This window comes from Castor canadensis, chromosome 12, assembly GCF_047511655.1.
Source record: "Castor canadensis chromosome 12, mCasCan1.hap1v2, whole genome shotgun sequence".
In the NCBI taxonomy this organism is placed as follows: Eukaryota; Metazoa; Chordata; class Mammalia; order Rodentia; family Castoridae; genus Castor; species Castor canadensis.
Window position 1 is genome coordinate 81,148,638 of NC_133397.1, and position 23,997 is coordinate 81,172,634.

General features: G+C 42.0%; 1 protein-coding gene across 2 annotated transcripts; it reads right to left on the bottom strand.

Moving 5' to 3' along the window:
• Positions 1-3,298: 3,298 nt before the first annotated feature.
• Znf2 (zinc finger protein 2) lies at positions 3,299-20,151 on the bottom strand. 2 transcript variants are annotated; one of them, XM_020155394.2, is made up of 5 exons: positions 20,099-20,151; positions 10,347-10,405; positions 9,037-9,163; positions 6,612-6,725; positions 3,299-6,098 (listed from the first exon to the last, which is right to left on the bottom strand). In XM_020155394.2, the coding sequence occupies exons 2-5, from the start codon at positions 10,377-10,379 to the stop codon at positions 5,092-5,094; spliced, it is 1,281 nt and encodes a 426-aa protein (XP_020010983.2). In that variant the 5' UTR covers positions 10,380-10,405; positions 20,099-20,151; the 3' UTR covers positions 3,299-5,091. The 2 variants fall into 2 exon arrangements, with proteins under 2 accessions (XP_020010983.2, XP_073906338.1); XM_074050237.1 differs by lacking the exon at positions 20,099-20,151 and adding an exon at positions 19,941-20,092.
• Between the last annotated feature and the right edge of the window lie 3,846 nt (positions 20,152-23,997).

The following is a 23,997-nucleotide window of genomic DNA, read 5'->3' on the forward strand; positions in this document are numbered from 1 at the left end:
ACCTTGCCAATACTGTTTTTTTTTGTCAGAGCCATCCTAATGCACATGAATGGTATCTCACTGTGGAGATTTACATTCCCTAAGGATTAATCACGTTGAGAATCTGTTCATGTGTTTATTGGCCACTTGGATGTTCTCTTTGGAGAAAGTCTACCTACTTTTTAAAAAAATTAAACTTTTGTTGTTGTAGGAGTTCTTTGTATATTAACTTGCTCATTCTGAAGGTTGGCTATGATGACAGAAGTTTTAATTAAAAAATTTGTTTTGGTAGTGCTGGGGTTTGAACTCAGGGAGTCTTGCTGGCTAGGCAGGAGCTCTATCACTTGAGCCACTCCAATTTTTTAGATACAGCCTCGCTTTTTTTTTTTTTTTTTGGCCTGTTCCAGGCTGGACTACATACGATCCTATTTATGGCTCTGGCAGTAGTTGGGATGACAGATGCACTCCACCCAACTTTTTCTGTTGCGATAAAGTCTTGTGAATCTTTTGCCTAGGCTCACCTTGAATTGCAATCCTCCGCCTATAAAAGCCAAAAAATTCATGGTATCGTCAACACTTGCCATATCTATGTTCCACTTCCTACTCATGCCTTAACCAACTTCATTCCAATGACTTTGGCTCCACCATCCAAGTCACTGATGAACCCCAGTGGACACTTCACAGACTTTGTCCTTCTTGGCCACTTGGAACAGTGAGAGATCTTTAGCTAGTTCCTCTCTCCCAGGAATCATGGGAAAAATCTTACTGTTCCCCTCAACTTCATCATGGCCATAATTGTCCTGTTTTATATTTACAATGGTGGGGGTGCTCTGGGGTTTCTGTTGGGCATATTTATTGTTAGTATCCTTCATTCTTGTTTTTTGCAGTACTGGGTTATTAACTCAGAGCCTACATCTTGAGCAACTCCACCAGCCCTTTTTTTGTGAAGCGTTTTTTTGAGATAGGGTCTCCTTGTGCCTCCTAATCTCTGCCTCCTGAGTGGCTAGGATTACAGGCATGAGCCATTGGCACTCAGCAGCATCCTTCATTCTTCATGTTTTGCCCACTGTAATAGAGCATGTTCCTCCCCCCAGAATTGTGACAAATAGATTCTAATATCTTGTTCAAAAAGAGGCAAAATGATAACACAAAACATCCTTTGTTTTCACCAATCAGCAATATTACCTACTTTCTGCTCCACCTCCCTGTTAGGTCCTTAGAGGTTCATTAGTATCATCTCTTCCCCACTTGAATTCTTATCCAATTCAGAGAGAACAAAGAAACAGAATCCTGAGGGGGTGGGAATGGCTGAGTTCAGAAGCTGTTAAACCCATTCCTGGTATCTTGACACCCAGATCAATTTCTGGGATTGGTGGTCCTTCCAACTCTTTGTCCCGTGATGCAGGGCCCCATTTACTCCAACTACCATATTCTCTTGCTACAGTTCAGATCCAGAATGTCTCCCAAAAGCTGTAGCGAGCTTTCTCTCACGCTTGGTTCTCTTGACCTAACTGGGAGTGACTGGAGATGCAGAAAGGACAAATGATAGAAGACAAAGCTGGGGCCAGGTGTGCTGGGCTCTTGGATGGAGACACACAATAGCCTTGTTGCTTCTTTTCTCTATTATTCTTCCTTTACTTTGCTTCTTTTCTTCTCTATTCTTTAAGGCCTTACTTCTAAAGTCTTTCTTTAAAACCTTGCTTCTTTTCTATTCTTTAAAGTCTCTTTCCATCGCTTCTCGGCCTTTTGGCTAAGATCAAGTGTAAAGTCTCTTTCCTTAGACTCGCTCTGTCCCATGTTTTCTTTAAAGTCTCAGTCCTCAGACTTGCACTGTGCCATGTTCCCTTTGATCTCTCTTAAAGTCTTGGCCCTCAGACTTGCAGACAAACAACAGCAGCCGTGTCTAAAACCTGCATTAACATAACTCTTAAAGTCTCGGTTCTTAGACTTCCAATGTCCCATGTTCTCTCTTTAGCTTTCTTAAAGTCTTGGTGGTCAGGCTTGCACTGTCCCATGTTTTTCTAATCTCTAGCATAACTCAGCAGCAGCAGCGTCATTCTGCAGTGGTCCCCTGCAAGCTGCCAACCAATCAATCCATCCCCCATCAAAAAATCTTTCAAACCTCTTGTCCTCCTTCAGTGAGTCTTTTATATACAGTGGTAAACAAGGAGGTGAAGCAACAGTTCTGGGGAGGGATGTGACTTCATAACAAGAGAAACCTGCATTCCTACTTCTCTGAATGTAAACAATTTAGGAAAAGCAGCTGTGCTGCATTTTGCCTCACTCTCTTCTGCAGCTGGGGCTGTGCCAAACTCAGCCTGTAGATCATTGAGCACAACTGTGCTTATGTCAAGTTCTCACAGGCTTCTCATAATCTGCTCCCCACAAAAAACCTGTATATTAAAGGGTTAATCCCCAACTTGGTGCTACTGGGAGGTGGGACTAAGTGGGAAGTCCTCAGATTATTGAGGGTGTGCCTTCAAAGAGGAATGTGGGATCTTGCTCTTTTGTGTCCCAGTCACAAGGTGAGTGGCTTTGCTCCACCATGTGCTCCTGCTGTGATGAGCTATCTCACTACAAACCCAAAGTGATATAACCCATCAATCAAGGACTCCAAAACTGCAAGCCAAAATCAACCTTTTCTCTTTATGAGTTAATTATTTAAGGCATTTGTTATAGTGATAGAAAGCTGACTAATATATCTCCTCATCTTAAGGTCCTGTAGCATTGCCATCCTTCAATTTGAAGAGTTGATTCATGGGGTGCTTCTGTTCATTTGTGTTAAGTATTCAGTTCTAAAATTTTAGACAGGGTTTATTTGGAACCAGAGAAATTATTTCTTTTAAACCATTTTAGTCTTAGGCTCAAACCCTACAAACACTATCAAATCTTTTTTGCTGTACAACTTAAGAATGCTGGCATATTTCCAATTGATCAAATTCCAGTTCCAAAAACTGATCCTAGCAATGGTCAGTAAGGTAAAGCTAAAACCTCAAAATTTAAGGCCTTCATCATTGCACACCATATTGGGAGATATCAATTAAAAAGTAACATAATCTTTTCCTTAGTCATTAGCAACAGATGGAACAGTATTCCATATTTTAGAAAATGTTCTGCAGATTGCCAAATTAAAAAATGGAACAAAGAGGAAACAATCAAACTTATGATCCCACTGTTTCAATTACTGCTAAACTCAAAAGTCCATTTGAGTTCCAATCTCATCTTGCTGACAATGGCAGGTCTTAGAGAAATGCTTGACCCTCAATTTGTTTTGAACAAGGCAGTAAAATAAAGATCCTGAACTCTCAGTCGATAGTCATATTGTCAAGTATCCCTTTTATTTTCTACACCCATAGATTCTAACATGTTCTTCTTTGAACTGCTTCAAAAGTCCACACATGAGAAGATTTCCTGCTACTTATCTATCTGCTCTCTAGCAGACCAAGATTTAGAGGCATGTTAGTAGGTGAAGAGGGGTCTGTTTGGCAATTCAGCTTCTTGAATCTTTCACTGGGAATACACTGGGATTCATATAATCTCACTCCACAGGGCCATTCAGAACCATGTCCTTTTCCAGGCTTCACCTGAAGCAAATAGAAAGGGACTACAGATCCCTAGAGTCAAGGTGGCCTAGTGCCTGACTTTAATAAAATAAAAACATAGGGCTGGGTATAGAATAGTTTGGGGAGTCAGGATGTAAAGTTTGGTGCTGGGGGTCACATTAAGGTAGATCATAAAAATGCAGAGACATTTTCATTAAATGCAGAGCTATTTTAGGTTTCAAGTAAGGCAATGTGCCAGAAGGGGTAGTGTGGAAAGACTGATCTAACAGTAGTAAGGAACATGTAACTATGACATGGTGTTAACCAAATATTGAGGTGCCTGTTTATGTTTCTAGCCTCCACATGCTAGATTTTGGCTTATTGGATGTGAGAAGTTGATGTAAGCAGGTCCCTTAAAAATATCCCATAAATTCCTCTAGCTTGCTCTTCTTCTTTCATGGTAACTTTGGAGGGAGCCCCATTTCTTTGGGAGCTTATCTGTTATTGCACCACAGCCTAGGATATCCCTCTTTGACAATGAAGAGAGAACTAGAATAAGGAATTGATTACTGAGGTCACGGGAGCCTGGGAAGATAAAGGTACAGGGTGGACTGTGAAAATTCAGAGAAAGGATGTGAATCAAAGAGGGTTCTGAATGGAAAACTTGGTATTCATTCAGGTATTTGTTCACCACCTACTATTTGCAAAGAACTGTAAGTCAGACCTCCAAGCACTTGCAATTTAGTTCAGAAGATAATACAATAAATTATAAAATGAAATTTAGAACATATGATATAGAGAAAAGACTTTGAAGGCAGACCCATACTCAAGACCTGGCTTCACCTTTCACTACCTGTGTCACCTTGGGCAAGTTATTTAATCTCTCTAAACTTCAGAGTGCTTATCTATAAAAAGAAATGCAGACAGCAACTGCCTATTTCCGAGATGGTGAGTGGATCAACCAATCTATTCTTTGTTTAACTCTCAGCTGAGTGTTTACCCCATACTAAGTGCTCAATAAGTGCTACCTACTACTAGTAGTACTAAGAGATCTAAAAGATGGGGCATAAGAGAACAAGGTCAGTGTCCCAAACCTCCAAGAGAGAGGGACTAACAGCCATAAAAACATCTCTGGAGAAAACAGTGCTGCTCTCTGTGAATTGTGCCCTTCCACTCTTGTAGTAGACTCCAGTTATTTAAAGTGCAGAGATACCTGGGGCCTAGGTACTGACAGATGTGTCTTGAGGATCCCCTTCTAACATCTGTTCTCTTGTCCGACAATCTCTCCCAAATTTGAACCCATGGCTTCCCACATGCTAGGCAAGTGCTCTACTTCTGAGTGATACCCCCAGGCCCTCTCCAAAATTTTGAATTGGTAGAGTAATTTCCTAATTTCCACATCCCAAGTCAGTTCTGTAAAACAGAGTGTTTGTTCAGACATGTGGAGGAAAGGCAGGACAGAACAGTAGCCCAAGTGGGCAGAATGAGCAAATGCAGGGTTTCTTTAGGACAGGGAGACCTGTCTTAAGTTTATAGGGAGGTTTTTGTCTTACTCCAGCTTCCACCTGACTCAGTCTATTCCCTGTTTGGCATAACGCCGCTGATGTTGAATGACTGATGATTTTGAACTGAAAACTTTCCCGCACACACTGCACTCAAAGGGCTTCTCTCCTGTATGAACTCTCTGATGCCGCGTGAGCCGGCACCTCTGGCTAAAGGCTTTCCCACACTCGCTGCATTCATAAGGCTTGTCTCCAGTATGGATCTTCTGATGTTGCGTGAGTGATGAGCGATCAAAGAAAGCTTTGCCACATTCATTACACTGATAGCGCGGCTCCCCAGTGTGAGCTTTCTGGTGCCTGTTCAGTGAGGAGACACCATAGAAGGCTTTCCCGCATTCACTGCATTCGTATGGCTTCCTGCCAGTGTGGATCAGCTGATGGCGAGTGAGAATGCTCTTCTGGCTAAAGGCTTTCCCACACTGGTGACATTCATAAGGACTCTCTCCAGTGTGAATTCTCTGGTGACGAGTAAGGGAGGACCGATCAAAGAAGGCTTTTCCACACTCACTGCACTTAAAGGGCTTCTCTCCCGTGTGAATCCGCTGATGCACAGTTAGGGAGGACCGGTCAAAGAAGGCTTTGCCACATGCACTGCACTCATAGGGGCTCTCCCCAGTGTGCGACATCAGATGTCTGCTGAGACTGCTCCTGTGACTAAAGGCCTTCCCGCACTCAGGACAGTCATAGGGCTTCTCTCCAGTGTGAGTTCTTTGGTGGCGGATGAGGGAGGAGTGATCAAAGAAGGTCTTCCCACAGTCACTGCATTCTTGGTCTCGGTCTTTATTGAGAATTTTCTTGGGTGTAGCTGACCCTCCCTGAAAGCTTTTATCCTGGGAAAGTGATTTCTTGCAAGTCTTCACTAGGGGGCTTTTGTTCTCTACCTCCAACCCCCACTCTGGTGCTTGAACTTCAAGTTTAGCACACAGAGAACTTTGTCTTCCAGGGCTTTCCCTCAGTGTTCCTCCTGGTTTTACTTCTTCTGAAGCATCTTGAATCTCAGGCTTAGTCTCCCAGTCTGGAATAAAGAGAAAACACAGATGTGGTTTCTTCCCTGGGTTGGGAATATTGCAGGGGAAAAAAGAAGCACTATGATGAATCTGAAAGTAATGCATGGTCCCAGCATAAATAGTCTTTCACTCTAGGAAAAGCCTGAGACTTGGGAATGAAGGAGGCAGGGAAGAAGACTGAAGCAGACATCTCAGAGTATAGGGGAATGTCCACTGGAAGCAGGGCCAATATAATTAGAAGCAGACTGAGTGGAGAGGTTGGCAGCCAAAAGAAATATTGAAGTATGAATAGATAATGTGTCAGACCTGAGAAAATAAACAATTTGTGAATACAAATAATATTTTAAGGTGTACAGGAAGAAAAGCAAAACAAAAGAAAGCCTATGGGTGATATAAAAGAAACACTTAAGCAGATGACTTGAATTTGAGAAAAAGGTGTCCCACCTTTTTCTCACACACCCAAATCACAAACAAAACAAAACAAAACAAAACTCTACCCCATCCTGTTCATGCTCAGTTACCTAGAGAGACACTTTGTGGACACTCTCGCTTCTTTGATCCATGAAGACCCTCTATCCATGGCTCATCCTCTCTCTTCAACTGGAAAATCACATCAGGTCGAGGACCTGGAAGGCCTGCTCATGGAGAAATAAACAAGCCAGGCAATTGTATGTGATGAAAATACACAGATATTCCAAAGCTTGATCCTAGCATCTAAGTCTTTCAGAGAGACACTGCAAAAGGCTGAAGATGCAAGCTAAGAATGCAGAGCACAGAGTAAAGGAACCTCTGAGTGTAGATCAGGACTAAGGGTCTAGAAAGGAACAAGTGGCACTTTGTCAGAATGTTGACAAAATCCACTTGAATTCATGTGAAGTGGATAAGAAGCTTCCCACCCAGGCATTGGTAGGATGAAGGTCCTTGGCTCAAAGGAGGTGAGTATTATGTTTTTATTGAAACAAGTCAATTGTGTTCATTACAGGATAATTAGAGATCTGTACTAGTAAAAAGTATACTTTGTATTCATCCATCTCTTTCTTTCTTGTTTTTTGTTGTTACTGTTTTTTTTTTTTTTTGGTAGTACTGGGGTTTGAACTCAGGGCCTTGCACTTGCCAGGCAGGCGCTTACCACTTGAGTTATGCCCCCAGCCCTTTTTGCTTTAATTCCCTTCTCCAGTAGGGTCTCATTTTTATTTCAGGGCTGACCTGGACTTCCATCTTCCTATTTATGCTTTGTGCACAGACGGAATGACAAGCGTGCATCGCCATGCCTCGCATTTTTGCTGACTGAGATGGGCTTTTTGCCTAGGCTGGCCTCAAAACCATGATCCTCTGAACTCTGCCTTCAGAGTAGCTACAGTTAGGAGTGCGGTTCACTATGCCCAGCTCTATTTATTTTGATACTGAAAGATACTTAGAGATGCATTCTGCTAAAAACTGAATAATAAAATAATGCTGACTTATAAATTTAAATTTTTACACAATAAATGTAAAATATTTAATTTCAATTAGCACAGATCTATCTCAACATTTTAATGGCTACATGACAGTACATTGTATGGAATAATGAAATTTATTTAACAGACCCAAGCTGACAGACATTTTAGACTGTTTCTAGTGTTTTGCTATTAACACACAATGGTATGATGAACACCTGCAGGCCCATGAATTGCCAATCCTATTATTTCCTTAGGATCAGTTCCTACAAGCAAACCTACCATTTTCAGACCCTCTCCTAGAAATGGGCTGAGCTCTAAGCTTCCCTTTCATGAAGGCCACACCTTGGGAAAGACAGGCACTTTCTTTCTGGGCCTCTGGTTGTGTGCTGATTCTCTGCTGTCAAAATGGCCACATCCATCTTCTCCCTGTGGCTTCCTGTCTTGACCTTAGAATTCCACATTCCCCAATATTTCACCCTGCTAAAGCCTGTGACAAAGACTCAGTGGTGTCCTTAATGCCTCCTGAACATTCCATTCTGCTTGGGATACTATTTGGTCTATTAAAGCTAATCCAGGGGGTATTTATGCTGGCTTTTTTTATCTGCCTCATATAAAATCTGAAATGTGACTTTTAGTGTCACCTGCTGCTTATTTTCAGCCTGCTTCTGAATCTGTACACTCTCTCAGCCCCTCTTTTTTGGAGAAAGGTTCCCACTAAGTAGCCTCCTAAGTAGCTAGGACTACAGGTGCAAGTCACCATACCTGACTTCAGCTTCTTACTCTTGAACCTCCTGAGAGGTTCTCACTACCTACAGGAGCCCAACTTTACTTCTCACTAACACATGACATCAGCAATAGCTCTTAATTTCTCTTTTGTCACACAAGTCTCTGTAATTGCAATATGCCTTCTATGGACCTCTCTCTAAGACAGCCCTTTAGACAAATATTCAAAGTGAAACACACTTCTGGTGATTTCTGCAGATACTATCCTGTGCTCCCCCACCCCATACATTCTTCACTCCTTTTAAAGGGAGACACTTCTTTTCCCCCTGGCTTCCATGAAGGAAAATTCCCCCTCACTAAGATGGCCGCTGGTTCCACTATTTAGTCCTCTGGATGGAGCTGAGGATGTTACCTGACTGGTGAGTTACCTGGGCCTATGTGACTCTTCTACTTGCTGCCTCTGGAGAGCTGGCTCCCCATGTCTGGCACACACTGAGCTTTATCCCCAGCCCTCCCTCTGTTTTGCAGGGCCAGGCTGCTGAGAGAGGGAACTTGTGGTTGCCCAGCGCTGCTAACCTCTGGGAGACCATGTCTATCCAGTGCTAGCATTCGGAATTAAGAAGCTCACTGATGCTCTACACCTAAGCCATATCCTTTGGCTTTTCCTTTGTCTGTCAGGTGGCTCAGAAGTCAAGTAGAGGGAGGAAAAAGCAGTAATTTCTCAGCTCTCCAAGTCTGTACTGGCACAGGACAGGTTCTAACTCCTCACAGGCAGCCTCCTTACCCAGTGAGACAATGCTCTCATAGTTCTCAAGCATTACCGCCTTGTAGAGGGCCCTCTGAACAGGAATCAGATGCTTCCACTCTTCATCTGTAAAAATGATGGCCACATCCTCGAATGTTACGGAATCCTGAAAGCACAAGCACATTCTCTCTTACTCAGAACACTTCTCTGTACTTGGACCAGACTGAAATGTTATAAAGATGACAGCCCTGGGGATGTGGGGAGGTTAGGAGGGGAATGGTTCTGACAAAGTGAGGATCTGAAGCATTTGAGGAAAGTAGCTGATCCCCTAAGGCATGAAGTTCTTGGTAATAGTCCATCACCCATGCAGTGAAGTAGGGGCCACAGTCCTGTGCCATTCTACCTACTGCTGACAGTGACAGGCTCTTTTTTTTCAGACTTACAGAAAACTGGGAAGAACAGAACAAAAAATTCCCACATACCCTTTATCCAGCTTCCCCAAATGTTAGTATTTTTCCACATTTGCTCTTTCTGTCTATATATATATTTCTCCTAACTTTGTCCCGAACTTATTGAGAAACTTGTGAACATCTTATCACTTTACTCTTAAATGTTTCATTGTACATTGTGTAAAAAGCAAGGCATTCTCTTGTATAATCATAAAAACCAAGAAAACATCATTGATATTGTACTATCTAATCTATGACCTTATTAAAATTTCACTAATTGTCTATTTTTTAAATGAATCTTTAGAACAGGATCAGATGATCTTTAGATTTTCTCTCAGTTCACCCGAATGCTCTTTGATTCTGTAAGCCTGCATCTTTACCTCTGGCTGAAGAACCCAGATGAGTCTCCAGACATTTTGGGCCAGAGAAGGGAATTCAAGACTTGCTGTCCTGGAATGGAGCAAGCTACATGCCCCTATCCAGTGAGACTCTTCAGACTCCATTCAGCCTCGCTGAGGTGCTCTACAACATGTACCACACTCCCAGCCGAGCCCAGCACTCCTCTAAACACTGGCTCTGGCTCTCAGTCCATATGGTGATGAACTAAAGGGAAAGACAGGCTGAGACCAGCCCATTGCTTTCCAAACCTTTCCATCAGACCCATTCCATCAGCTTTTAGGCAAAGTCACTCAGAGCAAAGGCTGCAGGTGTTCTGCACCTACTGACAAGCTAGTGGGCACATGCTTAATGTAAGAGAAGGTGACTGAAGGACATCTCAAGTCAAATGGGAAGGAAGTATTCCCTTGGAGCCCTTCATCAGTATGGTGGGGTCTGAAGCTCTAGGATGAAGAAAAGTGGTTATATAGAGTATTTCAGAAACACAAAAAAAGTTTACCTCACCTGGCACCTGGCAGATGCACACAAGGCAGCCATTGATCCTGGCAGGAAAGGGCAGAGTCCTAGTGAGACAGAGGTGTGGGGTTGAAAGTTTTGAAAAAAACAGTCCTAATTTTTAGACTTCTGATCCATGAAGCAAGGACTCTCCATATACCAGTGGGCTATGTACCCACCCCCATCCCCAATATTCTTTAGGCAAAGTAAAGCAAGGCCAAGGGCGACTCCAGTTCATCCCAGAGCTGGAGCCCAAGGCCACAAACATTGCAAGTTAGACCACAACTTGGTGCTATTTTGCCATGATCCTTAGGGCAGAGTTCTGTTCCTGGGAGTCAGACCATATTAAGGGTCATATATTTATACATTCACATTCAATATTGCCCTGAATGCTTACTGGTAAAAAACCCTAAACAACTTGGTAAATGACAACATGGACAAGACATGCCAAATAAAACACATAGCCTCTTTGAAGGAAAAATGCCCCATTTACAGCCCCTGCTAAAGGAGCAGCCCTTGGGTAGCCATGCTTTGTACCATGTTGATTCTGTTTCATTCCTGGAGCAGCTGATTAAATCATAGCTGTATGGGAACATCTGATCAGGCAGAGATCTGAAGGGCTATGTTTCAAGGCCAGCCCAGGCAAAACTTTCGTGAGACCCCACCCCCACCCCATCTAAAGCAATGGCTGGGTGTGGTGGTGTGTGCTGTCATCCTAGCTACGTGGGGAAGCATGAATAGTAGGATCATGGTCCAGGCCAGCCCTGGCATAAAATGAGACCCTACCTCAAAAATGACCAACACAAAAAGAGCTGACAGTGTAATTTTAGCTACTTGTGAGGCTGAGATCAAGAGGATCATGGTTCCAGGCCAGTCTAGGCAAAAATTCAACAAGACCCTATCTCAACAAATAGCTACCACAGTGGTGAATACACAGGCATTCAGGTACATGGGAGGATTGTGGTTCCAGGTCAGTCTGGGCAAAAAAGATTGTGAGATAGTATCTCGCAAACTAGGTTTGGTCATGTGTGCCTGTCATTCCAGTGATCATGGGACACATAAAACAGTATTGTGGTCCAGGCTGACCTGGACAAAAAGTAAGACCCTATCTCCAAATAACCAGAGCAAAAAGGGCTGGAAGCATGGCTCAAGCAGTAGAGTGACTGCCTTTCAATTGTGAAGGGCCCTAGTTCAAACCCCATTACTAAAAAAAAAAAAAACTATCAGGTTAGGACAACACATGAGTGATGAGGTGAAAGGATATTAAGAGGTCAGAAGTAGCCATGAGTTACCAGGAAGCAAAATCCACGGACTGTGGGTCATATTAATGGTGAAGCACTAAAGCAAAGACCTAAGAATTCTTAGCCCTTGAGTCCTTCACCTCACCTAGAACCACCTATAGAATCCAATTTCCATGCAGATCAGCCTTATTTATCCTTATATCTTCATAAGAGATCTTGGGCTTATGTGAATCTTTATCTCTAACTCTCTTTACTGGAGTTACCTATGTCTTACTTTCTCAGAATTAAAATGACAGTTAGGGAGGATAAAGGAGAGTGATGCAGGGGTGAATTCAACAATGATATAGTGTAAGAACTTTTGTAAATGTCACAATGTACATTTACAATAATTAATAAAATAACATAATAAAAATATCTTCTGAAAAAAAATAAAATAACTGTTAAAATATTTCTGGATTCCTGGGGGACTAGGGAGACAGGGCGATCCTACAAAGTAGGAGGAAAAGGTATGCTTGAGGCTCACTGACCACTCTCAACAGAATGTGGTCACTGTTCCTTGTGACTCATTCATCCATCTACTCAACCAGCATTTATTCAGCACCAACTAATATACCAAGCAGAAAAACTGAAAGACACTGTCCTTTTCTTCCAGAAGTGATAGCCTTGCATGCAAAACAGACAAGTAAACAAAATAATATTTCACTACAGGATGGCTAAGTGCTGTAAAAAGTTGTGGTGCAAACTGTGAGGGCACCTCAGAGGCTCCCTAACCAAGAAAGAGGGAGGGAGTGTGGGAGGAACTCTGCCACTTTCCCGGCAGAACTGGAATATAAGGTAGTTTCCATGTGGGGGAGGAGGTAGAACATTCTAGGCAGGAAAACACTTGAGTTTTTCAAAAACTCAAGGAGGCAGGTTTTTCTTTTCCTTTTTTTGGGGTGTATGTGTGTGTGTGTGTGTGTGTGTGTGTGTGTGTGTTAGTAGTACTGGGGTTTGAACTCAGGGCCTCGTGATTGCTAGGTAGGTGCTCTACAACTTGAGCCATACCCGGAGACAAGGAGGATGGTCTTTATGTGGAAAGGATTAATGACAGAAATTAGTTTAGCAGGGCAAAAGTCTAGGCTGTGAGTGCTGCTGGAGAAGCAGGTACAGGCCAGGTACAAGAAGAACTTTGCATGACTCCTTCTCCATAGACATGGGATCACTGCGGGACTGCAGCATGGATGTGCCTCATCACATCTGTGCCTTAGAAAGATCACTACAACCTGTAGCAAAGGCCTCAAACATTTATATTCTCTGACCTGTCAGTTCTCTCCTAGGGATTTACTCCAGAAAATATGTAAGCACATATTAATTAACATGATTAATTAATCATTATGAACACTAACCTTTTTTGAAGGCTATGTGTCAAGCAACTTTTTAACACTTTACATATATTATCTTGTTTAAGCTTTACAATGCAGCAAAAAATAAGAAATATCCTAAACACCTGAAACATGAAATTCAGTTCAATAATTTACAGTCCAGACATCATACTAACAACAACTAGCGCTTATTGAGCATTTGTTCTTTAAAAGGCACTGAGCCAAATGCTTTCAATAAAGATAGTTTAATTTGACTGGGTGAATACTAGCTCATGCCAGTAATCCTAGCTACTTGGGAGACTGAGATCTGGAGGACTGCAGTTTGAGGCCAGCCTAAGCAAACTGTTCTCAAGACCCCATCTTCAAAACAACCAGAGCAAAACGGACTGGAGGTTTGGCTCAAGCAGTAGAGCACCTGCTTTGTAAGTACAAAGCCCTGAGTTCAAACCCCAGTCCCAACAAATAAATAAACTTAATTCCATCCTCATAAGATACATACTATTTTACAGAATTTAGGACATTTAGGCTTTATAAAGACTAGGGTAGAAACTGAAACTAGGTCTGCTTGGCAGCTTTTAACTCTATGCTGTAATAATTTATTTTCATGGAAACATAGTCATAAAGATAGAATAGACTACAATAGAAAATTTCAAAACACATCCAAGCATTTATGGAAGCTTGATATATGATTGAGGTTGCAAGAAAATTCAATAGGGAAAAGATGGCTAGCAATAAATTGCAAACAACTTCAGTGTTCATCAGTGGGATAACAGATGAATTGTGATTGCTCATATTTGTATGTTTGTGAATATTTCAGATGGTTCCTGACTCTATGATAGTGAGAAAGCAGTAATAATCCCTCAGAAATCATACTTTGAGATTTGAATTTTGACCTTTGCCCAGGTTATCCCCACGCTGTATGATCCTCTCATGATGCTGAGGATCAGGAGTGAGCAGCAGCTCCCAGTCAGCCCTGAGATCATGACAGGAAACAACCAACACTCTGCAGGGTGCCGTGTTGTTTAGTTATGATGTTCAGGAAAATGGATGTATTAAAAATTCATTTTCAACTTACAATGAATTTATCAAGATGTAATTCCATCTAAAGTCTTGAGGCATCAGTACATACACGGGTTAAGATGAGCTAGAGCCTCATGTTAACAACAGAGATAAATCATAAAAACACAATTACTGAACAAAAATTAAAAAGTTAAAGAATATTTGTATAAAATAAAAAGGAAGCTGGGTAGTAGTGGCTTACGCCTGTAATCCTAACTACTCAGGTGTCAAAGATCAGGAGGATTTCAGTGTGTGGCCAGCCTGAGCAAATACTTCGAAAGATCTTATCTCAAAAATACCCAACAAGAACAACAAAAAAGGGCTGTGGAGTTGCTCAAGTGGTAGAGTGCCTGCTTAGCAATCATGAGGCCCTGAGTTTAATTTCCAGTACTGATATCCTCCCCCAAAAAAGATAAAGAATGCCCACAAAAATCTGTATCAGACAATAAGCACCCAAAACTGTGTATCTGGGAGGGGAAGAAAATAAAACTGAGGGATACTCAGGAGACTTCAAATTTATCTGTAATGTTTTGTTTCTTTATAAAAAAAAATCTGAAGAATAAAACAAAAAGAAATTTACAAAATATCTTATTTTTTGGCAGTACTGGGGTTTGAACTCAGGGTCTCACACTTCCTAGGCCACTCTGCCAGCCCTGTTTTGTGTGTTGAGTATTTTCAAGACGGGTCTCATGAACTATTTGCCTGAGCTGGCTTCGAACTGAAATCCTCCTGACCTCTACCTCCTGAGTAGCTAGGATTATAGGCGTGATCCACCAGTGCCCATTGAAATTCACAAAATATTAATGAAGAACACACATTCTTCAAAAATTACACATTTGTGCATGCCTATATGTACAGAAAAAGTATGTATATTAAAACATAAATGGAATTTGAGTGGTGGAATTGCAAGTGACTTTTATTTTACTTCCTACAGTTGTTTATACTTTCTGAGGTTTTTAACAAGTGTATGCATTTATTTCAGTGTACAGGAAAAACAGCAGGAAGAGTGATGTGCAGAAAAGTTACAGTAAACTTGGGTGTGCTATTCCTAGAAACTTCTGCTTGCCAGATTGGTCCTTGCCAGCATTGGAGGGTTCCCCATTTCCCTAAAAGATAATATCTACTATACCCAAACTATGCACACAATATGGTTTACAGTGAACATCTGCTTTCCTGCTAAAGGATCTGGAATTTGGTTTGTGTTAAGCAGAGGTGCGAGGTGACCATTCTTCAAAAAAAAAAAAAAAATCCCAGATACTACTGAGTCTCTAATTTACTTCCCTGGGCAGAAACATCACATGTAGTTTGTTGCTGTAGTTTTGTTGCTGAGCAGGAATAAGTGCTTTGTGACTCACTCATGGGAGGGAGAGAACCTACCAAGTGTATATATGGATTCCTCAGACTCTGCCTGTGTCTTTCCCCCTTATGATCAGGCTATGTATCCTTGCAAGATCACTGCCATAATCTTAGCTACAACTATAGGCTGAGTCTGAAGTCCTCCTCATGAATCCCTGAACATGGGGTGATCACGGGGATCCCTGACATAGGTGGTCATACCACTCTGAGCAGCTGTGGCAGGAAGGTATTAGGAGGGCAAGAATGAGACAATTAGAGAGAAGAGTTGGACTTAATTAAGCAAGAAATGAAGAACTGAATGAAAGTCATGGCAGCAGAAAAGAAGGGAATTGACAATAGCTGACTGGAAGTGAGGCTCGAGGTGATGGGATAGTAAGCATGACTTCCAGGTCACTGATCTCAACGACAGTGGAGGTGGAGGTGGAGGTGATGATGTCTCTCTCTCATGGAAATGAGCAACAGAGAAGTAGGTCACTTTGGGACACAGAATTTGGGCTGATCCTACATCTCTGAATAAAAAGTTCAGATGTCTCTGGCTCCCATTGGCCAGATAAATAACAAATATTATTATTGATAAATGAATTAACTTGAATTTTAAAGATGTGAATTTCATACTCAAAACAGAAAAGTTAATATGAAGTATATTTAAAAATGGATATAATACAAAGGCAATGTTTAAACTTCTAGTTATATAAATAAGTTAGATGGCTACTCATAAAAATCTAAATGTGCCCTTGGGAGATATACTTTATTCATTCATGTAACTAAGAAAAAAGAAATCCAAGGAATGAGCACAAGGCAAGTAATTCCAGAAACAGGAAGTACATACTGCAAACAGGCAGAACTAAGCATTACTGGAGCACATCCAACAGAAAGAGGGTATATTCCTAGGCTGGGTGTGGTGTACACACCTATAATTCCAGGTACTTGTGAGGCAGAGGTAGGAGGATCCTGGTCTGAGGCTGGTCTGTAAGACTCTGAAGGAAGATAATGATGAAGGTGAAGAAGGATCAGAAGAGGAAGGTGAGGAGGAGATTCTAAAGAGAAGTAACTGTGCAGACTTAATTCTTCCTCCTTAGTAAAGGAGACCATCAGCTGGACTTATTGTGATACTCATAAAAACAAGTTTTCACAAATGCTAAAACACTAGATAAACATGCATACATTTATTGATCTGTCTGGTAGCTTCTAACTCTATAATGGGTTTATTATATTTTTGGATATGTTTTTGGATTGTTTATTCCTGTTTTATTGGCCTATTATCTATGTGGCTATTCTTTCATGAAAATAAACCATTATCTGTGTGTGATGACACATACTCGTAATACCAGTACTTGGGAGGAGGAGGCAGGAGGATTTTGAGTTCTAGGCCAGTGTGGGCTACACAGCAAAACCCTATTTCAATCTTCCCCCATCAAAAAAAAATTTTTATAGCATGGAGTTAAAAGTTTCTAAACAGACCTGGCTATTGAACAATGTGTTATTTAATACTAGCCAAACTAAAACCTATGTAATAGGCAAAATCTTAAAAATAAGTTTAGCACTATTATATATATATATTTAATATATATAAAGTATTAACCTAAGTAGGAGAGATTGGGGTTTGACTCTCCTTGGGAGGAAGCAGAGAGTGATGTATTCTCAAATATAAAGATACCGCCTCAGCTGGTAATCGCAGCCATGACTAGTGTTGTCTAAGACAGTATTCTTTTCCTTTTTGATCTGTTAAGATTCCTCTGCCCCTAGAAAGGTATCCAGATATTTACTCCTGGGCCCTAGGAAGATGTCAAAATTAGTATTAATAAAGTCAGGCAAGTATAGTTAGGAATAGTCTCTGGTGCCAGACTGCCTGAAATAAAAACCCAGCTCTGCTTTGTCTTACCTGTGTGACCTTAGTAAAGTTTCTTAACCTTTGTCTCAGCTTTTCTCTTTGTAGAATTGAATGAAAGTACCTGTCTTCTGTAGTTATCTTGATACTTAAAGATAATAATGTGCAAGCAAATATTAGCATTAGCTTAAAATAATGTGATAATTCTAAGAAGTAGAAATAATGAAGACGTTACAGTGTGCTGTTGTACTTCGGGGTGGGTTTAAGTGTAAACATGGTAAGAACTTTGGAGTCAAGGATTTGTGTGTGTTGTCTTAAGGGTGGGAAAACATTTTGAACAAATCATACTGCATCTGAAATTGTACTTGGAACTCCTCAATGATTTAAATGCTTAAAGACAATTTCAGTTTTATTGGATTATGGCTTTAATAAAATGAGCAATGAACAAATCCCAAATGGTGGTGAGCATAAAAGCTTTTGGTAATTAAACCAGTTGACATTCCCAAGGTGTTTATCATCTGTGGACTCCTTGCCAGGTAGATTTCACTCCCCTAGGTTTATACTCCACTGACAGTCACTTTAGTAGGCTCTCATGGACACTCAGGAGTTTCTAATCCACCAAACTCACATGGAATTACTGCCAGCAAGAGTCCCTCCATTTGTTTTTTCTTTTCCTATTCCTGGATCTCAGACTGTCACTGGAGAAAACATTCCTCAAATTCACTTCATCTTTGAGCCCTTACCATTGCCTACAGAGCTTTTGCTGCTCCCATCTTTGGATACATTGCCACATACCAATTCCAAACCTCTCTTCTCCTCTATGTAGCTATTCCAAACCTCCATGGCATCCATTCAATTTCAGCACAACTCTGTCTTCTACTACACTGAAGGTTTGCAAGAGTGGGTCTCAAGGTGGTGGACTGTGGTAGAAAGCATTCCACAGGCATGCTTGTTATTACTAACCAGGACACTGTGGGTGAGTTACTTAAGGCAACCAGTGGCCCCAGCTCCTTAATACTCTCCTACCGCACAGAGTAGCTAAATACACTAAATGAGACAATATAAATCAGTTATCAGAGTTTGATAAATAAATGAAAGTTCATTTCCTTATTGTTGCCCAACACCAACTCATTCATCCCACTCTTCAGTGAATATTTGCCAAGTACCTGTTATATGCCAGGCAGCAAGACGTGTGAGGGCAACAAGACAGGTCTTGTCTGTCTCTGGGACTTTACCTTTGGGTTCTAACCTCTACTGTCCTATTTTCTTCCGCTGTTCCTCTCACAATCTGCTATGTGCATTACCCAGTCTTTTTTCCAGTATCTTCCATCTCTCTAGTAGTTTTTTACCCATACTTTCAAACATACACAAGTCTGAAACTATCTTTACAGAATCTGCTGCCCCCTCCCCCAGCAAAACAATTCTCACTTAGGCTTTCCTTCACAATTAAACTTCTTGGATGCGTAATACTTACATGTCCCCATAGCACCACCACGTATTATACTTGATTCCCTGTTATTCTGCTTTTGCCTCTCACTCCTGAAACTACAAGCTTAAAAATTACCAATATATTTCTGATGTCATTCCAATTATCCTATAGCTTTTGACTATTTTGACAAGTTTCTGCCTCTTCAGTTACTGCACCTAACTACTATGACACTGCACTTACCCAACTTTCTTCCTAACACTAAAACTGCTCTCTTAACCTCCCCACACCCTTTCCCTGGAAACATGGGTGATGCCCGTAGTTAAGTCTTTATCCAGTGTTTTTCTTGCTGTCTCTGGGAAGTCCATCCACGTCCAAGCACTATTTTCCACCTTTACAAAGATGGTTCCCAAATCCAATCCCAACTTCTCTTCCAAACTCATCTTGCATTTTCAAATGATTGCAAATTTTGAATTAGGCATTCTGCCGTCACCTCCACCACTTACAACATCCTCCATCAACTCCTCTCCCTGGCTTCTTACATTTCTCCCAGATGTTTTTTTCTCCCAGGTGTCCCAAATCCACACTCTTACCTCATGCTCTTCCCTCCCAAAGCTAGTCACCGGGTCCTTTTGACTTTTCTTTTGCAATGTCATTTGTATCCATCCCCCACCATTGAACACCATCAAAATTCAGGTCCATAACAGCTTGCTTCAGACACCGCACATTCCTAACTGGCTCCCTGCCATGGGTCTCTTTCACTTTCTAGTCCTGACTGTGACCTCTAGAACAACTGTTCCAAAACAGTTTTTAATCGTGTTTTCCTCAGATTATAACAAAATTCACCCTGCTTTCTGGGTATAGTACTCGATGCCCGGGCTGACCTCAGTGTTCGTTTCTTTACCCTTATCTCCCTCTATTCCGTGACGTTGCACTCAGTGAAAATCATCTCCCTCTCTATTCTTTGCTGCTTCTTCACCCCCACTCCCCCTTTTTCCCCCCATATCAAATCCTATCTGTTCCACGAAGACCGGGTGCGCTAGGGCGCAGGCTAAGGGCAAGGAGCTAAAAGAGGAAAGGTGAAGCGCTTTCTGGGGAAGAGGGAGGGACTGGCGGGGGCGGCACCCTACATTTAGTGTCCATTCCTCCTACGTTTACCAAGCACCCATTATGGTCAGAAGGAGCCGAAAGAGAGCAGGAAGACCCCCAGACTTCCAACTTGAAAATACAGGATCTGACATACAGTGGATGTACACCATGAGACAACTGGTAACAGTGCCGGCAGCCACGTAACACACGCACACACCGCGGGGGACAACTTTGGATCCGCACCTCTGCCAGCCTAGACGTCGCCACACAGACTCTGCAGGTTGGCTCCGCCCACGTCACCCGTTCTGCTCCCACAGAACCTCCCTCACGTCTCCAGTGTCCCCTTGTCTGGACCGCTGCGCTCACTCGGCTCCTCCAAACCACAGACCCACAACCCTCACCTCCAGCGGCACAGAGTCCTCGGGACCCGGAAGACCGCGCCACTTCAGGTCGGGAAAAGCATTGCGCATGCGCAAAGGTTCTTGCCAGCTGCACCCCCAATGAATGGTCTGCCTTCTCACGGACTCCATTTCCCAGAAGGCCGGCGCGCTTTAATATGACGTTTGACAATCTGTGCACGCGTACGCTCCCGAGAAAAAGGCTAGTGCTGAGCCAGGTGGAACGTGGTAGTGTCTGTTTCTCAAGCGGCAAGAGGATGCCTGGGAGGTTTATAGTCACCCTGAAGTCCTGCCTGAGTGTGATATCACATCTTAACAGTTTTCCGATTGTAGGGCTGTCCAAAGGAAATTTATCTCCCTGATCTTTATACTCCGTCCCTAGCTCTGGCAAAGACCAAGACTTTAAGCATTCTCGCGTTTGGAAGGGGCTTGTTCCTCTTTCCATTTGTTCACTTTCAGGAATTTGATTCCGAAATTTTGACCAGACAGGCTTAGAGTTTGGGTCTGAGTACCGGGCTATGGCTGAGAAAGGCTCTGCACAAATATGCGCGGGAAGAAGAGCCGAGCCCAGGATACACGTGTTCTTAAAAGCTGGAAGGTGTGAATGTGAGAATGACTAAAGTTATGTCTTTTCTGTCAAAGGAGTTAATGTATAACTATCATTGTCTAGATGCCAGCTAACCTCCCCAATTGCTGCCTGCATTCTTTGTGAAACGTTTGACCTTGCAAGGTTCTTGCGGTCAAAGAGCTGTTTATCAACAGATGTCCTACTCTCAAATTGCTTGCTTAAAGATGACTATTGCCCAAAAGAATTTTCTTGTTCTCCCTGCTTCAAGGACCCCCTAACCCCACGTGCCCCCTTTTCTAAGTAACCAGTTAGGAAGACCGAACCCAAACCAGTCCATCAGGGTGAGAAACAAAGAGATAAAAACTGAGCTGACTCCCCGCTCAGTGTGTTCTGCCTATCAGACTGTGGTCTGTGGCTGCATCCTGCTGCAGAAATAAAACTTTTCTGTTTTCCTTGTTGAGCGACTCCCGCGGGTTTCTTTGATCACTATTTGGGAATGGCATTTCTAACAGGAACGACTCCCAACAATTTGAGCATACAAGTGGCCTGATTTTCTTGGTGCTGTTGGAAGGGCTCTGGCTGCAGACCCTGACCGAAGGTGGAGTCATCCAGAGAGCTTTAGACATCATGCTGCCTGTGGCCCATTCTGAAGAATGAGAGTTTAAAAAGATTCAATGGGGTTTCTAACGTGCAGCTAATGCTAAGAACCACTGAGTTAGAGCTCCAAGAAAGACCGAAAATTGCACAAAAAATGATAAAATCTTGAGAGCAAGTCCACCCTCTCAGTCAAAAATCCTAAAGTGTCTGCTATAAGCAAATATATTACAAATATGAGTAAGATACAGTGTCCTAAATGAACTCTTGGCCTAGTGGAAAAATCAGAATGTCAGATTGCTACAGTATGTTCAATAACTATGAGAGTACAATAGAGGAAGCAATTTATTGTGGCTGGGAAAAGTGGAAAACACTTTCTATAACTGACGGGTTTGAAAAATGAGTACTTTCTTAAGAAAAAGTGCAATCTATGCAGAAAGAATACCACATGCAAAGGGATAAAAAAGAGAATTGGTAGCAACATTAACGAGTGACTGGTGGATGAGGTCTGTTGAGTGGATAATAGTGCCTTGAGGCTAGGTTGTGGCTAGCTTTGTGTTGTGCTATTTGGGATTTCCTTTACGTTTAGAACTTTATTAAAGTCAAGACATGTAAGATATATATTTTCTTGCTCTTCCTTTCTGTATGGTGGTTTTATTATTAATTTAGCCTTATACTGAGAGAGGAAACTTTGGGGTCATAAATGGGTTTCCTTCTAGAATTCCCCATCCTTTGGCAGGCCCTATTCCCTTGGCTTCTGCCTCAGGTAGCTGTCAAGTTGGAAGTTTATGCTCTCCAGGATTTAGCAGTGTAAATGTCTGGTTTGCTGCTCACCTCTAGAATCCTACCTCTCACATTATTTTTTAAAAATCTTACCAAATTCTTCACTTTCATGCCTGATGACTAATACACTTGTATAAATATGTTTATAATTTTTCAGTTTTTTTCTATTGGAAGGGTTGCTTAGACTATAAATCTATCCTGTTAGTGGAAATATTAAGAAGAATTTTAGTTCCTTTTCTCAATGTTAGGAAGAGTATGTGGAAGATAAGCAGCCAAGAAATGATACACAATGCCTTGTTTAGAATGAAACAGATGTCTCCTTGGCCCACCAGCTTGTGGGCTCTGTTAAATTGCAACATGTTATGGATATCTGCAGCTCCAAACTTACTGGCTTAAAGAAATAATTTTAGTAATCGATGCATTCTGTGGTTCAGAAGCTTGGACAGGTGCAGGAGTGGTAGTGGTGGTGGCTTGTTTCTACTTCATAATTTCTAGACCCTCATTTAGGAGTACTTTGTCTGGCACTGGACTGGCACCCATGGCTGGGCTCAGCTGGGACTCTTGGCCAGAGTCCCTATCTGTAGACTTTCTTTATGCTTGGACTTCATCACAACATTATGGCCTCAGCTCAGAGTTCTTATGTGGTAGCTCAGGGCTCCAACAGTGTCCCATCAAATCAGACAGAAGCTGCATGACCTTTTATGACCTAACCTCAAAAATTAATAGTGTCACTTCTGCTGTATTCTATTGGTTAAAGTAGTCACAACCTTGCCCAAGTCCAAGAGGAGGGATGATTTAAGCCCACCTTTCAAAAGAAAGTATGTCAAAGAATTTGTGGTCATTAAAAAAAATAAGACTGCTACATAAGATATCCGTACCTCTCCTAACCTGGCTGTGTGTGTGTGTGTGTGTGTGTGTGTGTGTGTATGTGTGTGTGTTGCTGGGGACTAAACCCAGGGCCTCACACATGCTAGGCAACTGTGCTACCACCAAGTCACATCTTCAGCCTCCTTCCTTCCCAATCATGGGTATTTCTCTATATATATTTCAACTGATACTTCTGTGCCTCATTGTTCTGCTTGTCATGTTGCCTCCTGAGCTGCTGCAGGTTGCTTCTTCCAGCAAGCTCTGCTGCTCCCTCGAATTTCTCACATTTCTAGTACCCCATTTCTTGGTGTCCCTTGGTCTTGGCTCTCAGAGCATCTTTTCTCTTTGCTGCTCCTACCAGATACTCTTATCAAGATTTCCCATCTCTCTAATACCTATATACCTATCTACCCCACTCCCACTTTCTCTCACTGAAGAAAGTATCTTTCTTTATAGCAGGTGACCTGTTTAAAGTTAGCATCTTAACAGAATGGCATGGATATTACGAGGTAATATTTTTAGTTTTTCCACTTTGCCTATGAGTAGGGGATGGCTGTACTCATAGCAAAGATGTTTGAGTACTTAGTGGTAATAGTCTTTATTTTATACAACTAGCACTCATTCTGGAATGCAGGTATATCACCAGGAAGCTGAGTGGATAGGGTGGAAGAGAAACATACAGGCACAGTTTCACATTATACCTGAAAAACTTTGCTGCTTTTGTTACTTAGATCTAATTCTAAATTAGATTGTCTCTTCATTTCTGTGTATTTTTTGTTTAATATCTTTTTGCTAAATAGTTACCATTGGGCATCTTAGTCTACCAGAAATGACTGTATATGTATATGCCGTAAGTGTGAACAGGTTCCCATTTTTACCATGGGGCCTCTTATGTGGTCTGTTATTTAGACATTCTCATCTCTGCGACCACATTTCCAAGAGAAACAATTTAAAGGAGGAAGGATTTATTGCGGCTCATGGTTTCAGTCCATTATGGTGGTGGAGGGTGTAGTGAAGCACAGCAGCTCACATCGTGGCAGCCAAGAAGCAGATAGAGACAATGCCTGTACTGGCTGCCTTTCTTCTTTTC

Coding starts and splice junctions, on each gene's coding strand:
- Znf2 (XM_020155394.2), bottom strand. CDS start 10,379: ATGGCTGCCTTGTGTGCATCTGCCAGGTGCCAG. Junction 9,164..10,346: donor GTGCATCTGCCAGGTGCCAG/GTGAGGTAAACT, acceptor TTGTGCTTTCAG/GATTCCGTAACATTCGAGGA. Junction 6,099..6,611: donor TCCACAAAGTGTCTCTCTAG/GTAACTGAGCAT, acceptor TCTTTATTCCAG/ACTGGGAGACTAAGCCTGAG.